Source organism: Lethenteron reissneri, chromosome 17, assembly GCF_015708825.2.
Source record: "Lethenteron reissneri isolate LAM-NWPU_2019-01 chromosome 17, ASM1570882v1, whole genome shotgun sequence".
Classification (NCBI taxonomy): Eukaryota; Metazoa; Chordata; class Hyperoartia; order Petromyzontiformes; family Petromyzontidae; genus Lethenteron; species Lethenteron reissneri.
This window is the reverse complement of record NC_083795.1, coordinates 10,423,007-10,447,017: the sequence shown is the minus strand read 5'-3', so window position 1 is coordinate 10,447,017 and position 24,011 is coordinate 10,423,007. Positions and strand designations below refer to the sequence as shown.

Sequence of the window (24,011 nt, the reverse complement as noted above, 5' to 3'; positions counted from 1 at the left end):
GTGGCGGATCCTCCAACGGAGCTCACTTCTCCTTCCGGCACGCCATCAGTCAACGGCGAGGCCGGGAGAGCGGAGTGAGCCTCGTGGGTGCTCGGAGAGGGATGCCTCGTCCACGGTGGAGTGAAGAAGGAAATTACCCAGAGGGGGAAGGAGCAGAGCTGTACTGTACTACCGTTAATTAAAGATGCACTCTGACAGTATCGGTGTGGAAGTCATTTATTACACTCCCATGACCCCTCAAATATCTGTGAGAGGGAAAAGAGCTGGTCCATTGTTTCACAACCATGACGGAATCCGCATTGTTCCTCCTGAATCTGAGGCTCGACCATTGGGTGGAGCTTTTTCCCCACCACTCTGGCATCGGCTTTACCTGAAACGTTGAGTGTGATTCCTCTGTGGTTGGAGCACACCCTCTGGTCTGCTTGTTTAAAAATAGGAACCACGACCTTAGTGTGCCAGTCCAGAGGGACTGTACCCACCTTCCATGCAACATTGGAGAAGCATGTTAACCATGACTTTCTGACAGTGCCCAGCGCTTTCAACAATTCTGGGCGAATCTTGTCCACCCCAGCAGCTTTTCCGCTATGAAGGCCCACGACCGCTGCAGCGACTTCAGCAACTGTGATGGATCCGACCCCCCCAGCTGTTTCCAGGCCTGTCTGCTGAAAATAGGGCATGTCCACTGGGTTGAGGAGCTCCTCAAAGTTTTCCTTCCACCACTCGACTGTCTCCATAGTTGAGGTCAATGTTACACCACCCTTACTGAAAACAGCCTGGGCCACGTCCCGTCGACCCTCCTAAGGCATTCAGATGGTTTGCTAGAACATCTTTGAGGCTGCCGGGTCGTCCCTCTCCATGGCATCTCCAAACTCCTCCAATGCTTTCGCTTCAGCGACTGCCGGTACCTCTCAATCGAGTTGAGAACTTTTTCCGACCATAACTTGGAAAACCTCCTTAAAATTGACAGCTTCTCTCACCACTGATGTCCACAAGCAGGTCCTAGGCTTACCACCAAGACAGGCACCAAATGCTTTCAGGGCACAGCTGTGCACAGCTGCATCCATAATCGAGGTCCTGAACATCGTCCACTTGGATTCAATGTCCACGACCTCCCCAGACATTCACAGAAAACTCGTACTATTCGTTTGGACCTTCCGCATCTATCTGGTCAGTGCCCCATGCGCCGGATCCAACTTACCACCAGGTGGTGATCAGTTTACAGCTCTGCCCCTCTCATCACCCGAGTGTCCAGAACATATGGCCTTAGGTCCGATGATATAACTATAAAGTCAATTAATGACCTTTAGCCCAAGGTGCTCTGGTACCAAGCACACTTATGAGCATCCTTGTGTTCGAACATAGTGTTTGTTATTGACATTCCGTGATTATCACAGAATTCCAATAACATCTCACCATTTGGGTTCAGATCAGGGGGGCCATTCCTCTCAATCGCGCCTCTCCAGGTATCTCTATCGTTTCCCACGTGAGCATTGAAGTCGCCCAGGAAGACTATGGAGTTGGTAGGCGGCACTCTGCCGAGCACTGCACTCACCATCTCCAAGAAGGCCGAATACTCTGAACTGCTGTTTGGTGCATAAGCACAGACAACAGTCAAGAGTTTTCCTGTCTGAGACCCAAAGTCTCATTGAGGCGACCTTCTCATCCACTGCGACAAACTCCAGCTGAACAGCACCCAGCCGGGGGCTTGTGAGTATTCCCACACCCATCCGGGCCTCTCACCAGGAGTTACTCCGGATCTGAAATCAAATGGTTCCAGTTCCAATGCTGTGTGTGGAGGGGAGACCAACTATATCTAGTCGGTACCTTTCCTCTCCAGTGACATGACATTCCACATCCAAATAGCTCGTGTCCATCGCCAAGGTCCAGTCCATCTGAGACCATCCCTCTCCCTGCCATACTGGCATCGCAGCCGCCCTCACCCTTCGTTCTGCGGATGGTGGGCCCACAGAACGCCACAAAGCCATTTCAGGCTGGGCCCGACCGGGTTATGGCCACCAGGAGCTTGCCGGCAAACTCCAGCCCCAGGCCTGGCTCCAGGGGTGTGTCCCGGTATCCCTTGTCAGGGCGAGATTCCCGGATTTTGGTATTTCGTAACCATTCATGAGGGGCTTTATTTTGGATCGTTACTTGTCCGGAATCTCCCCCCAGACCTGTTTGCCAAGGGAGACCCTACCAGGAGTACAAACTTCCAGGCGACATAGATCTGAGGGTCATCAGGACACACAAACCCCACGACCATGATATGGTTACGATCCTTTGGTGGGGAAGAAGAATTCCAACTGTATATCACCTGCGATTACATGGACACTTGACAAAAATAAAATAAACAAAATCTAGAAAGTTTGCAACGCATGTAGAGGTACGTGCTTGGAATTACATAAAGATACAGAAATGGAACACATGGATGAGAGAACAAATGCCAACGAGACATCACATCGAATAGAAACATCTAATAATCTAAAGTGTGCTAGGGCGAGACACTGCTAGAAATGATGATGGCCCGTGGTTAAGACTGACAACGAAGTGGCAACCAAAGGAGGAACAATCATAAGAGGTAGACCATTGTGTAGATAGAACGATGAGATAAGCTCTTGTAAAAAAGCGACATTAGATGGATTTTTTCATCATGAGACTTTGACGGATGGTGACTTGGAGAAGCCTTCATCCAACAATGGGTGCATCATGGCTGCTGATGATATGCTATGACCAAGGAGGAAAAATTATAAATTACAACCAAACATAAAAAGTGCAGACCGGCTATTGGACAATCATATAAAAACGTGAATTGTTGAGGATAAAATACCTGAAAACACATGGCGTTAATAACTTAAGCTTTCATGAGGCCCATGGCACATCATACAGCAAATTATATAGCACACACACACTAATACCCCATTAGGTCAATATATTCAGGCATGTTGTTCTTGTCAAATCCAAAAGCCAGGGAAAGTATACACTGCGGGCCTGAGGTATACTGTACACTTGAGAATGTTTAAAAGTACAAATCCTTAAGTGTTGTTACACTCGTCAGTTGAAGATTACACGTACAGTAATGTAATACAAACAGTATGCAAGTATGCAAAGTATAAATAACAAAATTTAATTTAACTATATAGCCCTTTGTCAGTCCCCTGCGGGATGAAGTCCTCTCCATACTGTTGGTCCTGGGGTTTGTTGGGCCCTACTTCACCATGCTGGTCAGTGAAGCTTGGTGAAATGGGGGGGACAGGACCAGTTCAGATTTCACCGAGTGAAATCACGGTTGACAGTGCAGTGAATAAACCACTACATCACGTGATTACTAGAAAGTTCTAAACAATCTGTAAGTAAACTTATCTATCCTCGATGCACACTGTACCTTGCAATTTGTAAAAGAACATTAACAATCACGTTAATACGCTATTTCAGTTATTGAATTAGCATTAACCGGTACTGTATGTGGCGAAATGTTAACTCCCTCGCCTGGTATACAGGTTATGGGTTCGACATCAACCCGAGGTCGAATATTTGGAGTTTGCATGTTCTTCCTGTGTTCACGTGAATTTGTCTCCGGGTCTTCCCGTTTCTCTCTCCATATTTAGAAACATGTGCTTAGAGTATTTGGCTGCTATAAATTCCCACATGATAAGCCACTTCATTGAGATATCAATTGTGGCCAGGTCGCTTGGGCCTTACCCGGTAACATAAAAAAAGTTTTTAATAGTTTAAAATGTGACCAAAGTACCAGAACAAATTAACGTTTCATCAGATTCCAAAATATTTACTTTGCTCAGAAATATGTAAATACTATTCAGCGTTTTAAGCCACTACATAATTAAAAACAAGACAATGTCAAAACGGCATTAAATACCGCAGTGGATAAACAAACGAAGAGAAATGCAAACACATTTGACGTCGAGCAATTACTAAGAATTACACTGATAATGTACGTGCAAAAGTAAAACGTAAATTCAGATATCACAAAAAAAAAGATGGTGGAAGCTACATAAACTATGCAAAGCCCCATCCCCAAACTTGGCAACCAAAACCTCACAAAAGACCGTAATCCCAAACTGAGCTGCCAGCTGCACTGGCCAGGGATTTTTTTTAATCCCATAAAACCTTGGCTTTTCAAACCCAGGTTAGTTCTGGCCACCACCAGTTACCATGTTGATTGAAGCCAAATAATGGAAACAGCTAGAGTAACTTGATATGCAAAATGTGTTCGTGGTGGATATTATATTTTTTATCAGACCTGGATAGTTTCCCCAAACCACCTCTCACAATCCTGCAATGAAATAATCCACCACTCCACCTAGAACCTGCACAAATGATATCACCGATCCATCTCTTTGGTGGAACCCTCGTCTCAGATGCATTATATTACTTTGCATGTAAAAAAAAATCCGTTTTGTGAATACTGTACTGGATGCATGTTGAAGCTATGTTGAAACTACTGTATATTGCTTCATAATTTAAAAAGTGATAAACAATTAAGATACTTTAAAGTCGTTAATTACATGGACCGCAAAGGTTTATTATAGTACCACTTTTTATATCTGATACTGTGTAGTTAATTCCTATACTTTAGAAAATACTGCCCTTTCCTGAGCAACAGCAAAATACCAAGAAGTCAAATAAGTACTTTTGACTTTATAATTTTCAGTCCACTACAAATTATAATTCACCATTGCTTTGCATATGCATCCTCAATGTCAATATTAATTCATTTAGTTTTGAACAAGACAAATGGATACAGGTTATACTTTCTGCATGTAATACTGATAGATATGTAATTAAATTAGTGTATTATACTCCAATGTTGGGGATCACCTACCAGCAAAAGTAGAAATGTTATGTTTTATCATCGACCCTATAAATGATCACAAAGCTACACAATTAATAATAGACATGTAACAACAGACCAAAGGGAAACCCCAATTAGCCAGAAGGTGGAAGTGTTTATTCTTGGTTCCCAGTACTTGCAAATGAAGCATTCATTATATGTACAGTTCAACAAAAACAAGATTGATTGGTACGGGAAAAAACATTTTAAACCAGTGTTTTTAGAGAAAACCTTCTGACAAAAGAAAAATAGATATTACCATTGCTGCCTTTAGTGCATGTAATGTGTACTGCAGTAGTGTATATTAAAAGCAAAACAGAGGCTTGATAGTGGTATGCGAACACTAGTCATATTCTGCCTTTATAATTGATATACAGTTGTATAACTTAAAATACTTGTAACCATTTACAGATAACAACGCTACAGACAGTGATCCTCCCATGGCCCTATCTGACTTACCAAACGTTGGCATGTTGCATATTACTGAGGATTTTTTTTACAATGCTTTAGTACTGTCAAGGGCTCTCTTTAAATAGAAACTAGAAAAATATCACAAAGCCATCAATTAACTTGTGCATTGTTTCGTATTTTTAGCTTTGCGTTTAAACCGCCTCCTCCTCCGCACAGCGTGTCACACCGTCTGCGATAGCCCTCAGCTTCGTACACCTCGATACCTATGTTTAGATAATTGATGAGCTTTGTCGCCACGGTAACAAAGGTGCTTGTCTTGTCTCGGCATATATCAGCAAGTACCGCATTCAGCCTGACATCATACCGATGTAGTCGATTCTCACATTGAGAAAGACTAAATACAAACATACAACACTTGCATCAATACGAACAGCAATGTCAAGGGGAGATTATATTATCGTGAAAAAAATTCACAAAATAAAGCAATGCTTTGGTTGCAGAGTATATAACAGTCCACAATCAGTGGTTGCAACAAACAATAGTAAAGTCTGCCATACAATGGCATATAAATCACATTGGACTTGTACCCTGGCAGTACTTTAATAGTCAATACATTAACATTGCAAATCGCGAAAATTTTACATTATAAACACTTGAACATGAATTTGAAACAAATTATTCAAATGAACATAAAATAACCTCACCGGGTCCCCCCCCCATACACTGTATAGCCAGCCATACATTTCCAATTAACACTGTGACATATATTAATTAAAATGTCCTCAAAAAGATGTTAAATGGGGATACAGTATGTCAGATTAACACACCTTAAAAGGAACACTGTCAAACAGACTTCAAAAGAATGATGCAAAAATGTACTTAAAAGTGTCAGCTCATTACATTAACTGGAAGATTACAAAGCAGTTGTAACGAAATAATTAAGCACGTAAACATAGTATTCAACTAAAACCAACATTTTAGGATACTGCCTTATTACAAACAGCTCAAAATAAAATTAAACACCGTTGGAAAGAGCATACATTGTGAGAAGTTTTACAATTACAGTATATCACACTGCGAAGAAAATGGTGTGAAACAATTGTTAAACATATACAAAAAATGCCACTGTGGTCCTCTACTGTATGTAAAAGTCCAGTCTGAAGTTCCAATCAACAACAGAGTTCAACAACAAAAATCCCCAAATAGTTTTTATTTTATTTGTATCTAGCTCAATGGAGTTCATACGTTCACAACTGCATACTTTACAAAAAAAGCAGTGGGAAGCAATCCAGGCCACTGAATAATTCACAGTCGCATAACGATTCACCAGCAATTCGATTGGCAAATGTTTAATCTCCTGCACCAACAGCAACATTTATTCAACAAGAAGCTGTCCAGCTCAAGAAATTGACCAATTACCAAATGGTTTCTCACTTAAAAGAGGTGGCATAAATACACTTCACAAATGTACTGCTTTCTGCTGATGATTATTAACACCGCAAACAACTGCTTTTCAGGTCAAAGTTACAGCTTATTAACTTAAAACGTATGTTTTCGTAATCTACTTAATGATGCATATTCGTTTTTTTGGTGAGGTCACAGTAGTTCTATGGCCAAAAAGTTAATCCTCTACCAGCCAACAACATTGTCACTTTTATACAAAGGTAGTATTTAAATAAATAACTTTTTATGTTACCGTTGTGAATATATTCATGTTATAAAAAATTACATCTTTGTAAACTTGACAATCTTGTTGGGTGGAGGATTAATGCCAAGGATTTGGCATAACATTACATGAACTAAAAAACAAATATGCATCAGCCTATTGACTTTTAGGGATGAAATTAATATATATTACCATTTATTTAGAAAGCACAGCCCAGCAATAGTCTGATAATAAGTCTGAGACGTAGATGTGTTTTTCTGGATGTAATTAGTGGAAATTTAATGGAAGATTAAATGGTCGTCCCTTAAATCGGCTCCTTTTTATAGCACAGGATTTAAATATCAAAACATGCCAATAAAATATCACCGAGGTTTCTTATGTGACATCTGAATTTGTATTATTGGTACATACAATACAATTAGCATTTTTCAATTTAAATGCCAAAAAGATCACCACTTTAAACATACATTCTGCAATATCAGTATCTGTACATGATTGTAAAAAAGTGAGAAATGTTTCACTAATTTTATTTTTCCACACTTCCTGTGAAACTGTAATGAAAAAGCACACCATGAGAATTGATGTGCGGCTTAAGATGCCACTCGTAAAAATGTTGATCGTAACATTGCTTCGTCTTTATTGTACGAGCTGTGTTAATAAACTGAACAACAACGTGTACAGTACACTTAAAGCGTCACGGACGAATGCTGCAATCAAAATGATTTGGATGTTTTGCCATTGGATGCATCCAACTGGACGACACTTGCTCGTTTGCCAACTGAATTAAGTGTCATCATTTGATTTCTTCCGGGTCCTTCTCACACACAACCAGTGTAGCATGAGCCATCCCTCCACAAGCCTCCAGTGTTTGTGTGAATTAGCAGCATCTCTTTAGCAGCCCCATCGTAATGGAGCAAGCTGGAATTTATAGGAGGTGCTGGGGCTCTAAATTACTTGTGAAATACAAAAATCCCCACAAATGTGACCAAATGAAGTCGAATGTTTCCATCTTGCTTCAACCATTGTCCAAAAGTCTCCATTCTGAAATGACAGAAAGAACACATTAATCTTGTGAAATAAAGGTATCCCCTATTGTAAAAAACAGTTGCTTAAGATTAAATTTGCTAAAAATACAATAAAATACCAGGTAAGACCACAGTCTAAAAATCACCAATGAAAGAACTCATATTTTGGCCTGGCAATTTTAAGTGCTTATTAGCTGCACAGAACAGTGCATATACAAAAGACAATCCTATTTCATATTGGTCATCTTCAAAACGGCCATGTGTTTGTGGGATACACTTGTTAATTGTATCAAGTTCTTCTGCAGGTGTTTCCCTTATTCACAATGTAATTAATCATGCGAATGGCCACAAAGTGTGTTGGAAGAAATATTAAAATTATTGCTGAGATTTTAACGTGGGATTTTCGAAGCCAGCTTCGGCAAAACCGATATTTATCACGACTTAGTTTCATATAAATTAAGGCACATACACGTAATCAAGGACATCATATGGAACATGGACTCTTTAGTGCAAAATAACTTTAAGGATTTGATTAGCTTACATGCCAATTTACATGCATCTAAGTACACTTATAACAATTAAATCTCAATTATTCTCGGGCAAATTAGTCAAGTTGTGGATGAGTCATGTTTGCGAAACAATGTATAAAATATAATTGCACGAGCGCTGGTTTAATTGTTTGCCGCTCCTCACTCGTCCGGGGGTCAGTGGCTCAGTGACCACCTCACCGCAAACACGAATCCCCTGAGAAATATTGTTTAAGGGTACTTTATACATTTAAATTATTATTTAAGAAAAAAAATCAGGCAATGTATGGTGAACTTCTTTCGCACCGCATGCTTTCTATGTCTTCACTTATTTTTACATAGGAAAATAATAATTAAGATTTTACAGCCTAAATTAAATGTGTGGTAATGTCCGTGCTTTGTTTTATCTTGGCCGCTCCTCCACAACTGAGAGTGGACTGTACGCTACAAATTATATTAGAAAATAATTTCTCTTTTGATGAAAGATGACATTTGTCAGCAACTTCACTATCTTTCCAATCACATATTTCTGTCATCGGCCCATTTTGGGTATGTCTATTCTCAAAACTTCACATTAAATGGCATTTTATATAATATGAAGAATATAGCAGCCAAGGCAGATATATAATAGAACCCGATCAAAATGAAAAAAGCGTTTTGACCTTTTCAATTAAAAATAGTGATAACTTCATAATAAAGTCAGTTATTAATCGTTTTATCCCAAGGCAATAACAAGCCAGACTGATTATGTATCACTGAAGGTCATTACTTAACATATATTACGTCATGGTTGGCAAACTTGCCTCCACAGTGATTGACATTTGGCATATGTTTTAAGATTAAGTAATACGAGAACATCTTATTCAGCATTCTTTAAATGTTGTTGATCTCCTAACAATAAAATAGTAAACTTTCACGAACATTGTATGGGTCTTTCTTAATTACATTAGACATCTCCAGTTATAACCATTGTTTAAAGGCATAACATGGCATTTCTAATTATAAACAGACATAAAACGGTTCCCATATACAGAGTCCAATATGAAACAGCTCAAGCCCTTTACACTATTGATTTTCAGGAATGCTGTCTCTAGAATATGCAAAAAAGCCTACCTATTTACCACACATTGGCATGTACCCACAAATGCACACCGAATCAAACCCACATACTCTCGTCAGCATACAAAGAACAAGGTATGCAACCCATCCCCAATGTCAAGAATTTTTCAAGGTTGTGTCAACAGTTGTGTTAACGTCTGACATACAGTACTAGTACGCCATTTATATGCAGTATTAAAACAAACACCACACGTAAAACTTGAATGAATAGAAAAAAAATTCACACAGCTACTAAAAACACTTTAGAAAGTTACAATTCTAGTTCAAGTAACAATGTCTATTCTATGAAACGTAAAAATGTGCTCATACAATACAAACTACTTGGATTCCATGACTTATATTGTTGCTCAGAATCAAGCCACGCCTCGGAATTAGTCTGCATGTCAGGATCCTGATTCATCTATGACGCACGATGTCCTCATTCTGTATGTCCAATTAATGCCATATGCAGTTAGGTTTTATAATCACAGATAACGTTTACTCAAATCCTCTGAGGTGCAATTATATGTAGGCATTCCTTTAAAAATGTCCGCAACAAATTAGCTATATGGGTAGATGTATACCTAATCCTGGCATAAATGTTTTTGTTGTCCATACTATTGCTCAATATCCATCACGTGAGCAGCAAGCCATGCTCTCATATTACATATACGTACATTCGAATGATTCATAATGTCCACAGTCTGATACAATAACGAACAAAATGACTATTTATTCATTCTTGATTTGAAGCTTTTGTGACTGCAGGAATCCATACTCTTTGGTTCTTTCAGTAAAGTCACGTAAGTATAAAATAAAATAAATCACGACGTTCCGGGCGCAACATAAGCGTCCATCATCAGGTGGGAAAGCATGGTCTGCTGCTGAGGCAGACTGTTTTAAAAGGCTTTACCGAAAGAACCAAAGAGTATTTATTAATTGTAGTAGCATGGTTCTTTCCCTACCCTTGAAGCGTATTAAACATGTATTGGGTTTGACGATTAATGGATTTAAGAAATATATATACTTCATTACAATGATACCATTCCCATTATTTCCATTTTTGAGCATGCTCACATTTCTAATGAAAATGGTTCAGTTTAGCTGTTTTGTTGTTTTTATGGTGTACAATTAGTAGATTTTCACGGAGTCTGTTTATGTAAGTAAGAGTAATACATTGGGCAATTATTTAACATTTTTCCACAACTTTTCAACTAGCCTGTAATAATCTGCCACAATTATTTGAACATCAGATGATGGTTTGGCAAGGTGGGTGTTTTTTTTACCGTCTTAAACATTTCATTACGAGTACAGATAATGCAAAGTTGACCCCATAATTATTTCCACTCATAAATGCAAGTCTTAACATTCCCATGGTGCCATTAGCAAATTCACATAATGCCCTATGCAGGACTGACCTATCTGCATACAAATTACACTTCCAAATTTTATTGGTATGAATAAGAAATCTACACTGGTAATATAATTATAGAAATTGACTATTTCAGAATCTTTATTTAAAATATTGAAGACTGAAAGAATCCGATGAGATTTATACTACTCCATAGGTTTTTGCAGTTGCGCTGTACATTATAGTTATCAGATGTGTTTTCAGGTCGCACTACATTATACTGCATATTGTTCGACATTAAGCTTCTTCAGGAAACAGACTTCAGTCATAAAAACACAATGACAGCTTGATTATTTACTTACATCACCTCACACGACTCTCTCCAAAAATGACTTTACATTCAAAGTTAAACTTCTCTTATCCATATTGTGGTGCAGCGCTATGGATGGCTCCTATGAGTAATCCTCACAACTCCTCTTTGTGCACTTCAATTGAAATATTATTATATTTGCGCCAACCTAAACCACTTCCGGCCAATGCATTTTGTACTAAAGGACAAATAGCCTATAATTTCCACTTGACTCCTCTTATCCATACTTAGTGTTACCTTCATCACTCCGCCTCATCATCAGCCACATCAAAAAATGTCATCAAATGTTGCGAGACATTTTTTATGATGGTTAACCTTAACTTGAAATGATGGGTAAAATCTGTACCAAATATTATTTGCTTATGGATTCCTTGTACCTGTACAGTAGCACTGATAATGATTTCGCACGAATCCAATTGGGGAGAACTGATATATGAAAATAACTAATATGGAAGAAGGCATTTCGCTGTTGTAATTTTAACAGCTAAACGACCGTGGATATGATACTCTCTTGGTCTAAAAAATGTATTTAAATGTCCACAAAAAAAAAATCAATATTAAATTATCTGCATACATCATGGATAAAATCACAAATTTGAATATTTCATGTGCCAGCATTCCTATGGACACAGTATTTTTGAATCAGAACATGCTGCTGTATTCTAAATTATGTACAGTATACCTTAAGCCTTAAACATAAAATAAAACATGCGTATATTTACACAATTAAACATTGTACGTCCAGGTCCTACTCCAGCAACATATCTTATCACAAGGAGACTATACTCCTTCACTCACATGGGAAGTATGGCTTCTATGGCCTTAGCTTAAGAGTTTTGAGTTACAAAGTTGGAATTAAAAGTGATGACGTTAGGCTTAGGTTTGGACAACTTTAATGCAATCTTAGTGTAGTTAGGCAAAAGTCTCACTAAAACACTATCATTGGATTATTGTTATTATTGAACTACAATTATAAGAAGCAGTTCAAGCTCGTGGAATTGTAAAAGACGCAACAAACAACTGCACATGATTGTATTCTCAATTGAAAATTAGTTAGAACTGCCCTTGACTATAAATTGTATGCATGTTTTCAACTGAAAAGGCTGATGCCTGAATTTGAAACCTAAATTGTCCTTTACAAATATACCAGCAACACTACAGCACTGCAAAACATTAAATACATTCTTAATTCAGCATATTTTTAAAAAATCACATTCACAATTTTTTTACGTAGTTGACCTTGCATAATGCATGATCGTGAGTCGAGACAGAAACACATTGTTTGTGTCGTGCTGTGCAATGTCAAGTTGTCAACATAATTGAAACCAGCCACGATGATGACATTACTCTCTGCCTTTGACAAAAAATAAAGTTTGATGCAGAAGACTTTGCACCAACTTACCTCTTTACCAGCTGAAGCTATTATACGACATTTAACATATCAGACGTGAACAAACCTTACCCCGTTATTCGACGCTGAAACACGTCATGTCTTGTACTGAGCCAGCCAGGCCTTCACCTCAGCAGTCAGTCGCTTTGTAGCTCTTGCAGCTTCTGCCACGGCCTGCCGGTAGCGACCTTTTCTCTTGCGGTCAAGTCGGGCCCGGAAGCTATCTTGGAAGGGTGCCAGCTTGGCCAGGGAGACAGCCGAGGTGGTGTGCGAGCCAAACCATGAAACAAGTGCCTCGCCGCTCTCCTGCTGTCCGCCTGGCCCAAGCTCTGGGCTTAAGCCCAAAACACAGGCAGGCCACCAGGGAAAGCCATGGATTTTGGCCCAGACAACATCTCCAACGTGTACCTTTCGTCCATCTGGTGTAAAGCACTCCGTTATGGCTGAATCGGCAGTGCGCACTCTCACCGTGAGTGGTGGCACAGCCCTCTGTTGCCTTCCGCCCTCTCTTTCACCATGTCCAACCATAACACCCTCAGGTGGGAACTCGTCTGACGAACCGCCATCTGAGTGAGATGCCGAATGCGATTCATTCTCACTTTCGTTACCACTTGCAGAGTCCTCGGACAAATCGGAGGCGCCAATTCTGGATGACGTCTCTCTGTCGCTTTCTGTCGCAGCCGATCGTCGCTTTATCCTCAAGTGAATGAACCTCCCTCCATCAGACTCCTCTCCACAAACACTGTCAGATTTAGATCGCACTAATGAATCCACTTCAGAAGGCGGGGAGTCCGTCACAGCAGCTCTGTCGCCAACTAGCTCAGCTGTGTACACTGCTACACTGTCCCCATTCTTAGGACCACGTGGTCTAAGTCTGATTTTTGGCGTTGTTAGCGCAGCATTTGCTGGATGTCGGTGGTGTGTAGGCCTTGTGATTCTCAGTTTAGGAATTGCTGCAGGAACATCAGATGTTGTGGGTGTTGTAGGTCTCCATTTTTCACCCTCATTTGGACTACCCTTACCATTTTGCTGTTGTTGCTGCCCTTTTTTATGTCCAAAAGTGTTAGCACTGTGCACTTTTGAAGGAATTTTTACCACCTCACCTTTTCCTTGTGGGGTATTGTAAGAGATTTTAATTACAGGACTCCTGTGCACTACGTCTGATTCAAAGCCATCATTGTCCGCCTTGCAGTCTCTCCGCATTCTCTTGACTGTCGGGTCAAGATCTTCTGGTCGGCGTTTCCGCAGCTTATCATCCACAATCAAGTCACATGGAGCACTGTTACGACGCCCAGAGTCTGCTTTGGATTTGCTAGTACCTACACATTAAAAATAAAACATTAACATAACCACATCAAGAAGATTCACTATACAATTTTGCAAACATGAATGTCACAATTTTTTTTATGAAATAGCAAAGCATGTAAGTAAACCTGTTAGGCTTTATTTGTAAGTCTGTTGACACTTCTTACCATGTCCACCACTTGGCTTTTCAGAAGTGATGCAGCTCTTGCACTTTTCACAGAGAACACGACGTGGCCGCAGAGTGATGGAGCTCACAATGAGCTTGCTTGGGTCATTGCGTGCAGTTCGTCGTTTGACACGCTTGATGCGACGTGGAGGTGGCTGAGGCACAAGGAATTGGCCGTACGACTGTCGCAGCATGAGTGGCGAAGGAAGTGGATGGCTCTCATGATATAGCAGAACCCCGTTTCCCACAGCTTGTCAAATGAGACAGGGAGTGAAGAAGAGGGACAAGACCATAGGTAAATAGCAATGTGCAAAGCAAATATTGACATTTTCACAATGGTTCCTACATATGTTAACAAAAAATGTATTCTACTATTAGTTTCAACATTCATTTTATGAAATACAAATCTGTAACTAAGAAGTTATACTTTTCATTACCACATACATTAATACATGCAATTAATACATGGCTTGGTAGCATTAGGGCAGAAACATTGTATGCCATTTACACTACAATATATTTTTTTAAATATAACCATTAAGGTTTGCAAGATTACTTGAAATAACACTTCTGGATATCTAAAAAAATCTAAAAAATATTTCGTATGCCTGCTCCTGTACTTTAACATTTGATAATTCCAACATTGTTTTTAAAATGCTTGTCTACGTCACTGCTCCGCGTTTGTGGAATACCCTTGTTACTAATCTACAGCTTGGTTCCCTCCCTGCACTCACCCTATTTATATCCCTATTAGACCAAAACACAAAGCATACTTGTACCTAAACCTATTTTCTGGCGCCTCTTGCCTCCACGTTTGCACTGTCTTTTTCAATTCACGTGTTTATATCACTGTTAGACTAACATTTAAAGCTTATAGCCCCTCTTGCTGTCATTATGTTTGCACTGTTTTTTGCATGCGCGTGTTTAGTTTGCGACCATCAAATACCTTGTTTATTAGTTGTGCAATATTCATTAAGGACCCTATACTTGTTCTCTGCAATATTGATGTTTTTATCTTTTTTTATTGTTGTTGCTGTGTACATGCACCATGGATATCCCTTGTAAAATGGGTAGGAAACTGGCTAAACAGGATAATCTATTAAAAATCAAATAAACTCAAGCTAAACAAACATGACATGTTCAATGGCTTATACTGCATACCAACATATCTACGTGCACAGTGAAATAGGATAACGAGATATCACAAACTAATTATTATGACCTAAACACAAATACAATACCACCATAATACTGCAGCATGTACCATTGGCAGTTGGACACCACGGTAAGGAAGAAGGGAGATTGAACGCATGAGGTTGGCCATGTTTCACCACCGAGTCCTGCAGATGGGTCTGCTCCATTTCGGGTGCCTCTTTGGGTTGAGCTGCATCTGCTCCTGGAGAGTCTGGTGGCTGTGCCGAAGCCTGAGGCTGAGGCAGTAAAATAAGCTCGGATGGGCGCTGCTCACCCTTTGGGAATAATGCATCATACCCTTCACATGGGCCGACCCTGAAAAGATAGATGTGGAAAAAGGCCACAGTTAAGTAATATGACATAAAGGTCATTCACTGTAACGTATAGGGTATGGCACTCGTGATTCAAATAAAATGATATTTTCATGACTTTAACATTTTGCATCCTTACAAATTTCAACCAAATGAAACCACGTTTTTTATTCATGGCAGGACACTGTGCTTTAAATGATTATTACACTTCAGTATTCCCTCGTTTTTAGCGAGGGATACGTTCCGGAGATGCTCATGAAGAGCAAATTTCACGGATTATAATGGCCTACGGAATCATTTTTAAAATAAATTACTCTAAATAAATCCATAAACAATTAAATACATGAAAATTATCTCATCAGTTCATCTCATCACTGCATCTCATCACTTTCTCGCATCACATTCTCTCTCATCACTTTATCTCATAACTTTCTTTCCTCTCTCTTGATGCAGTCGTGTAGAGTTCCTGATATGATTAGTGGATAACCAAAATCAGGGATAGCAATTTCGTGAATAACGAGGGAATACTGTAAAGCAGTCTCAACTCTGACCACCATATTTGTGACTTGCCCTTTACACTCCATTACATGGTGTACGGATAGCAACAGCGATCAATCATCAGCACTATAGCAACTCTAGCACCATTTACTTCAGCAAAGAATGACAAAGCCTATAAGGAAATGGTGACCAGGACCATCATACTTCTGTATTTTAACTCTGCTTACGATGTGTCTGAGTGGGATTATGTTCATACTGTAAATCAGACAAGGAGATAATGTCCAACTTTGCACGATATTTGGACAGATCGGCAGTATCCTAAAGTATAGGAAAACTGTGATTGAACAGAAACTATGTTAACTTTGCAAAAAATATTGTTTGGTGATTAAATACCTGTTGTTGTGAACAATCCCAAGAGTATCGTTCAAAAATATGTACAGATATAGCACAGTATATTGACAGTGCATAAATTATGATACTCTAGAACAAAATTCTACATACAAAAATTTACCAAACCTGTAATTTACCACACTATAAAAAGTGATCCAAAGGTCTTCATATGCTTTCTCGTGTCAACCATTTACTCTTCAAAGCCTACAAATTTGCCGATACAGCCACCTTAGGTTGTCAATGGAGGTCACCCCCCACCATGTTGAAATCAGCCATTTACATTAAACTAGCTGTCAATTGTCCACAAATTAAACTCAAACAATACTAGTGCAGTGTGTGTAAAGTAGCATATTTAAGGGGGTTATAGTGCATGGAATTACAGGCTCAAAATAAAACTAACTCATTATTTAAACTCAAGTTGTGATGGGTTTCCATGGTTTCAGATGGCAAGGATGACTAAAACCAATAATTCTACAATCTTAAGAGAGCAATAAAATCAAGAATGTTAAGACTGATGGAATATATGTAATACAATGAGAAACCGTTTTGGAAATAGTTTTTTGACTGCTATGGTTATAAAACAAACGAAAGACAATATAACTATGTGCCTCAAGTCAAAAGTATTCAATTAGAGCCCACGACTATAGCTACAGCACATGTAGGCCTCGGCAAGGTAAGGTAAAAGTTAAAAGGTAAAAACAACGAGCCTACCTTTACCCTACCTTTTACCTTACCACAATACAATCACTCTACCCTACCTTTTAGCCTTCAGCAGGTAAGGTAAAAGGTAAAAAGCAACGAGCCTACCTTTTACCCCACCTTTTACTCGTACGCCATACAAATTACCCGATTACAGGGTAATTACTAGGGAACTACACATCAACAAGGTTTATAACGGTAAATGCTAGGTAGAGCCCTTTATTAATATAGAATTATCTCGATGATTCCAATTTTACACGCTTTCTATTAACTCACTGTCTGTTGTTGTCGTCGTTCTTGTCGTCGTCGTTGTTGTCGTTGTATCCTCAAATCTTGCAACTCAATTTTTACCCACTTCCTAATGTGGTATCGACTGCAAACTTCGTATACTTATATCATACTGATGACAATACTATATTCTATCATTAAACAAATATATATTTTTTAACATTCTTTTGTATATGTTATGTTTCGGCTTGGGTCTAATTGTCGACGCTCAACTGGCGTTGGCTGTAAATCACCACGGCCCCTTACGTTGTGGAAAGCCTCGGGGCCACTTCCTGGAGTCGTGGAGTTCTGCCATTATTCGTACATTTAATAAAAGGTGTTTTTTAAAAAGTAAAAAAAAATATTACTTGTTAAATGGAGGCCACAGACTGCGCCACGGAGCTTCTAGCGGTAAACAAGGTACTGTATTTACCGGGTAATACTGTGCGCTACCTTTACCCTACCAGGTAATTCTTCCGAGCTACCTTTACCCTACCCTTTACCTTACCCCTTGGCATGTCGACACCTTTACCCCTTACCCTTTTACCCGGTAAAAAGGGTAAATTACCTTACCTTGCCGAGGCCTAAGCACGTGGATGAAAAAAAACTAATTTTAATTAAATAAAAGCTGAAAAGTGTGTAAAGAAGTATGCTTGGAAATACATTGGAATACATAAAGATGGGCTTATGAATCAGGGAATAAATGCAAAAAGATAAATAATATAGACCATTATTCATATATATAGACTGAACATTTTGGCAGGACACACCATGATAACAAATGATGAACGATGGTCCGATAGACAAGACTGGTTAAGAAAACGCAATTAAAGGTTAAACAACTCGACAGAGGATGACCGCTACACAGATGAAGGGATGTGACCACTTCATGTGTTGGAGTGAGACGGATTATGGAATTACTGCCCATGAGGCACACCAACGGTGTGAACAAGCCTTCACTAAACAATATATAAACATTGGCTTATGATGATGAGCAAGAACAGGGCAAGTCCCAATCCCAAAGAACTGTATCGAGACTAACACATATTTTACGACAACTTTGGGTACAAACTGTTTAATAACAGGAATTACCACTTTATTGTGGAGCCATGGCAGAGTTGTGCACACTTTACTATGAATCTGAGTTTGAATCCCAGCCATACTAACAGGAGTGGCGAGTGTTATCTGGACTGGTCCTTGGCCACCTTTCACTAACTCACACTGACCAGCACGATGAAGAATGATCAAACCTCCCCCAACACCAAAGTTTGTCAAAGGGCTGTATTTATATTGAGTGAGGATATGGAAGTCTTGTTTCATCGTAAATATAAAAAAAATCAGATTAGATAATTTGAAAAAAAAATACTGCTTGCTTGTTCCATAGTCACCTGAGAGTCCAAAAACAAATGTAAACATGTTCAAGGTTTTGTGTAATGATCTGACCTTTCAAAGCTCACAACATTTGGCAATGCCTATAAAATGGTAAATTCCTGTTCTATACTTAAAGCTTTCATGACTGCAGGAATTCATATTCTTTGGGTCTTTCGGTAAAGTCAGGTAAATAGGTTGTGATCAAAACGTCGTAGTTTTCCTCCTGATGACGATCGCTTGTGTTGTGTTCAAAACGTCGTAGTTTTGTGTTGATTTTATTAATTTGAACCTATTTACGTGACTTTACCGAAAAACCCAAAGAATATCACGTTCTATAATTATACAAAATGCTTATGTAAATTGAAGAACTGAATAAGAATTCCTAAACTTGTAAAGCATTTATATTTAAAATGATGAACATAAACATGGATCGTAATCAGTAGCTTTGATCAACCCACTACTAGAGGAAGGCCCCCAAAAGCCATCACTCATCTCTCAATAGTCCTTCGAGCACCTGTGCACGAACCAATTTCATAATTCCTACCTCCGTCGTGATCATCCTCTCATATAAGTTCCCTGCTTTGGCTGCCACACCATGCGTTTACAATATTTGGCTGCTACAAAATTCCACATGTTAAGCCACTTCGTTGAGCTTTCATTTGTGACCGGGTCACTTTTAATAAAGAAGCTAATAGCTCAGTGGACTTTACCTGATAAAATAAAAATTGTGTTTTGTTTGTATTTATTAGTGGTTTGCTTCTCTTTTCTATACTTTGCACTTTGGTGTGTTTTTGTATTGTTTGTTGTTGTAACGTTCTGACCTGCCCCTACTGGACATCTGTGAAAAAGAGCTTTACAGCTCATCAAATTCCTCAAGAATAAATATTCTGATTCTGAAATCTTGACCATCTACCATTATCACTTCTAGAAATGTGTCATACCCAGGCCCACACCCACATATTTCTTCACAGTGAAATGTTTATATCTGGTGTTTGATTCTCTAATCCAGGTCTTTCAGCACAACGAGATATTAATGTGTAGATATGAATTGGCTCAAACGTGGCCTTATTTTAACTCTCTAAACGCCAAAAAATGTCTACCTGTTATGTTAGACTTAAATTAGCCCTGTTAGCCATACACTGCTGGCATCGTTAAACTGAGTTCTAAACACACAAGCGAGTTGATGAGAGAAGAAAAACAATGACAATGGACGAGAAGGAAGCATGTGGCTGTAATCGTTTTAATCTTAAAAAAATATTGCTGTTTAAATGGTAAACAGGCCCTGACATTAAGTATTGGAACTTCATGAAGTATCAATTAAATACACTAATCAATAGTCTCAAACTAGAAAATGTCCAATTTAAAAACATCCCAAAACTAGTTAGTTTTGAAAGCTCTTCATTATAGGTAATTACGGATTAATGTTACTGTAAATAACTTTTTAAAATGTGCCAACATCACTGATATTTCAAAACCAAGAAATAACTTTAAAAATGTATTAGTGACTGGGATCACATTTAAAGTAAAACAAAAATGCAGATCTTTGGATATTTTTACGAATTCGAGTTAAGTTTGTTCTAACAAGGCTTACCTATCAAACATACCAATTATGGCCAGATAATGGTTCACTTTGTGCTGTCATAGCACCAATATTTCTGTTTGGTGGTTTCATAATTCTAAGGACCACACCCAATTTGAGTTATGAATTCACAAGTTGGGCAGGTCACTCATCCTTCTTTAATGTGCTTAAATGGGACAACGTAATTGCAGCACGTATAAGACTACTGTGTATATATAGATGATACTTTCCCAAAGGACTGTACTGTAATAACATGAGCCGGTCTCTGAAAGAAGCAGCTTCCAACATTATAAACAGTTGATCATAAACATAAAATGTTTGTGACTCATTGAAATGTATTATATTAAAATTATCAAGTGCACATTATGTAATGTTTTATTGGCCATATTTTAAATGAAGTGATTTGCTGGATGCAAAATAATGACCACGGCACATGATGTATTGAGATTGTCACACAGTGGTAAACCAGACACTGGAATTGTTTACAAATGTAACTTTATAAAAAAAATTAACCACGTTTTTCTAAACATTCAAAATACACACACCAATAAATACACTTACCAAATATTATGGTTTGCCTTTATTCATGTAGTATGTATTGATTTTATCTCGTCAGTCAACTTTAAAAAAAAATACGTTACCAAGTCAAACTCCAAACAGGATTACATTTAAAAATCAAACACACCGCCCAAGTTACCTTAAAACCCTCACAAAACGCACAAACGAGTATAAAGATGCTGCTTTCATATTAATTGTTGTCCATCCTCCAACTTGAGTTTCTTCCCACTTTTATTGACACAAAATATAACACCACACCACAAGCATACACACTTCTTCACGGCGACCGAAACTCACCAATGTATCGACATTCATTTAAACATTACGAAAGAGCATGTATTCGTTCAAAAAAAAGAAAAGCCACGGCTGACGATACTTGTCAAAATGGATTAAAACACAACAGTGCCCTGCCTGCGGCCTACAGACTGCGTGCTCACTCGAGGCGCTCCCCACCACCGGCCTCGGATAGCTCACCCTGCCGGCCTCCACGCAACGAAGGCCGGCCAAGGACCTAGGCAAGGCCGGGGTTCGTGGGCAGCTTCGCTTCGGGAGCTCGTCCCGCCCAGCCGAGGCGGACCCCCCCCCCGGCTCGCAAATCACCCAGAATGGTCGCTCACCTCTTGGCCACGTCCATAAGTACCCCGGAGAAAGTCCTAGCGCCGAGCGTCACGGACACCACGAGCACCTCGTTCACGATCATCTCCACGGTGGCGGGCAACACGGAGCCCTTGAGGTGCGGGCCCACGTCGCCCTCCTCCGCCTTCGCCATCTTCCCGGGGCTGGAGGCCGAGGCACGAGCGCGGCCGACATCAGCGGCGGCGTCGGCCAAGGGCCCCGAGCCCTCGGGGCACCCGACGGCGGTCGGCAGCGCCGCCTCGCGGTGTCGCTGTTGTCACTGCGACGATTTTGTTTTGGTTTGGGGGGGGTGGGTTCTCTCACGGTTGCGGTTGTTGCTGCTGCTGCTGCTTGTCGTTGTTGTTGTTGTCACTGTGTGTTTTTCTTCTCGCTGTGAAGCGCTTCGTGTGACTGCAAGGAACCGTACTCTTAGGTTTTTTTCACGGTAAAGGCACGCAGGTAAAAATAAATGATAAAAAAATAGAACTAATAATAGAAATACAATTATAAACCATGACGTTCTATAATAGAAATACAATTATAAACCACGACGTTCTATTATTATTTCTATTATTTTTATTATTTATTTTTACCTACGTGACTTTACCGAAAAAACCTAAGAGTATGTGTTTTTCTTCTTCTTCCCTTGATGTTGTCTTGGTCTGTTGTCACTTAGCTGGCGGTGTTCTTCAAACCACCGTGTTTCAACTGGCCGGTGGCTATGTGCGTGTGTTAGTGCCACCACCACTGCTGTTGTTGTTGTCGTCGGTGGTGGTGTGTCACCGTCTGTGCTTACTGCTGTTGCCACTTTCTGTTGGGACTCTGCTGTTGCTGCCACCGACATGGCCACTGAGTTTTCGGATGCCACTTTCAACTGCTGCTGTAGTTGACACCTCGGTGTGCTGGTGCCACTTGCTGTCGTCGCTTTTGTGTTGCACTGTTTCTGTTGTTGCCACCGTGTGCCAGCGCCACTGGCGTTAACTCAGCCTCAAATGAATAAGTGCCTGGTGCGGTGTGTAAACATCGCAACTAGGGAGACAAAGGCGGCCGGGCGTGGTGCTGGCCACCCACTCCATCGTGTGCCATTCCGGCTTTCGTAGGTGCTCGCTAACAGCACATGCCCCAACAGTCTATAGAGGCCAAACGGGGGGGGGGGGGATCTTTGTCTTTGCAGTAAACACTATCGTTGTGCTGAACTATGGTCCCCACCTTCACCAACCTGCACTGACCAGCATGGTGACACCGGAAAATCCACTGTGCGGAGAGGCCCAAGTCCAGCAGTGGATTGAAATGTGAAGACGACTGCGTTTTCTTACTGCGTGTGCTGGTGCCAACACTGCATGTGATCTGGTCCCAGGGCTGCATGTGCTGGTGCCAACACTGCAGGTGCCAACACTGCAGGTGCCAACACTGCAGGTGCCAACACTGCAGGTGCCAACACTGCAGGTGCTGGTCCCAGGGCTGCATGTGCTGGTGCCAACACTGCAGGTGCCAACACTGCAGGTGCTGGTGCCAGGGCAGCGTGTGTTGGTGCCAACACTGCAGGTGCTGGTGCCAACACTGCAGGTGCCAACACTGCATGTGCTCTGGTCCCAGGGCAGCCTGTGCTGGTGCCAGGACTGCATGTGCTAGTGCTACTACTGTTACCAGTACAAATACCATTGCGATATGGCATTGTGCTTTTTGAAAACGGATGTAAATTATATGCCTGCTGTTTGCTCAACCGTAAATGTAAGAAGAGGTTTAGTACATTTAAAACATCTCATGTAGGAAGGGGGGCGTGTGATTTGTCAAAAACATATAACCTCACTTTTGAGGTGGGCCATAATTTTTAATAGTTTTAGAAATGTTTTTAATTATGGTTTTAAGCAGGGCCATATTTTACAATGTTTGGACATTTGGAAGAAACGAGAATACTTGAAGATACCGATTAGCACAGTTGGCTATGTACGGTGCGAAAAACTTCAACATACATGTGTACGAGGAAATACTGTAACGTGCAAAGGTCAGCATAGGTGGTTTCGTGAACCCACCTGATACATTGTCATCTGGCAACCTCAGACTCGAGTAACTAATATGTTCATAATAAACGTTTTTGGGTTAGATCGCGTTATTTATAAATGTGTCGTAACCCTCCACCACCCGACACGGCCAATCAGCAAAAAAATGTCACGTTGACAAAAGACAAATAGTTCACTACTTTAGCCCACCGGTGTGTTGAAGAGTAAAACCACAACATTTACAATTTTTGAGTATGACGTTTCGCTGGTAATTGCATCCAGCATCATCGGGCAATTAGCCTGATGATGCTGGATGCAATTCGCCCGATGATGCTGGATGCAATTACCAGCGAAACGTCAAAAATTTTAAATGT

General features: G+C 40.1%; 1 protein-coding gene across 1 annotated transcript; it reads right to left on the bottom strand.

Moving 5' to 3' along the window:
• Positions 1–4,941: 4,941 nt before the first annotated feature.
• Positions 4,942–22,530, bottom strand: PWWP2B (PWWP domain containing 2B). The gene is made up of 5 exons (XM_061553123.1): positions 21,640–22,530; positions 15,420–15,664; positions 14,157–14,405; positions 12,757–14,003; positions 4,942–7,964 (listed from the first exon to the last, which is right to left on the bottom strand). Exons 1-4 carry the CDS (start codon positions 21,789–21,791, stop codon positions 12,781–12,783), a joined length of 1,869 nt encoding a protein of 622 aa, XP_061409107.1. The 5' UTR covers positions 21,792–22,530; the 3' UTR covers positions 4,942–7,964; positions 12,757–12,780.
• Between the last annotated feature and the right edge of the window lie 1,481 nt (positions 22,531–24,011).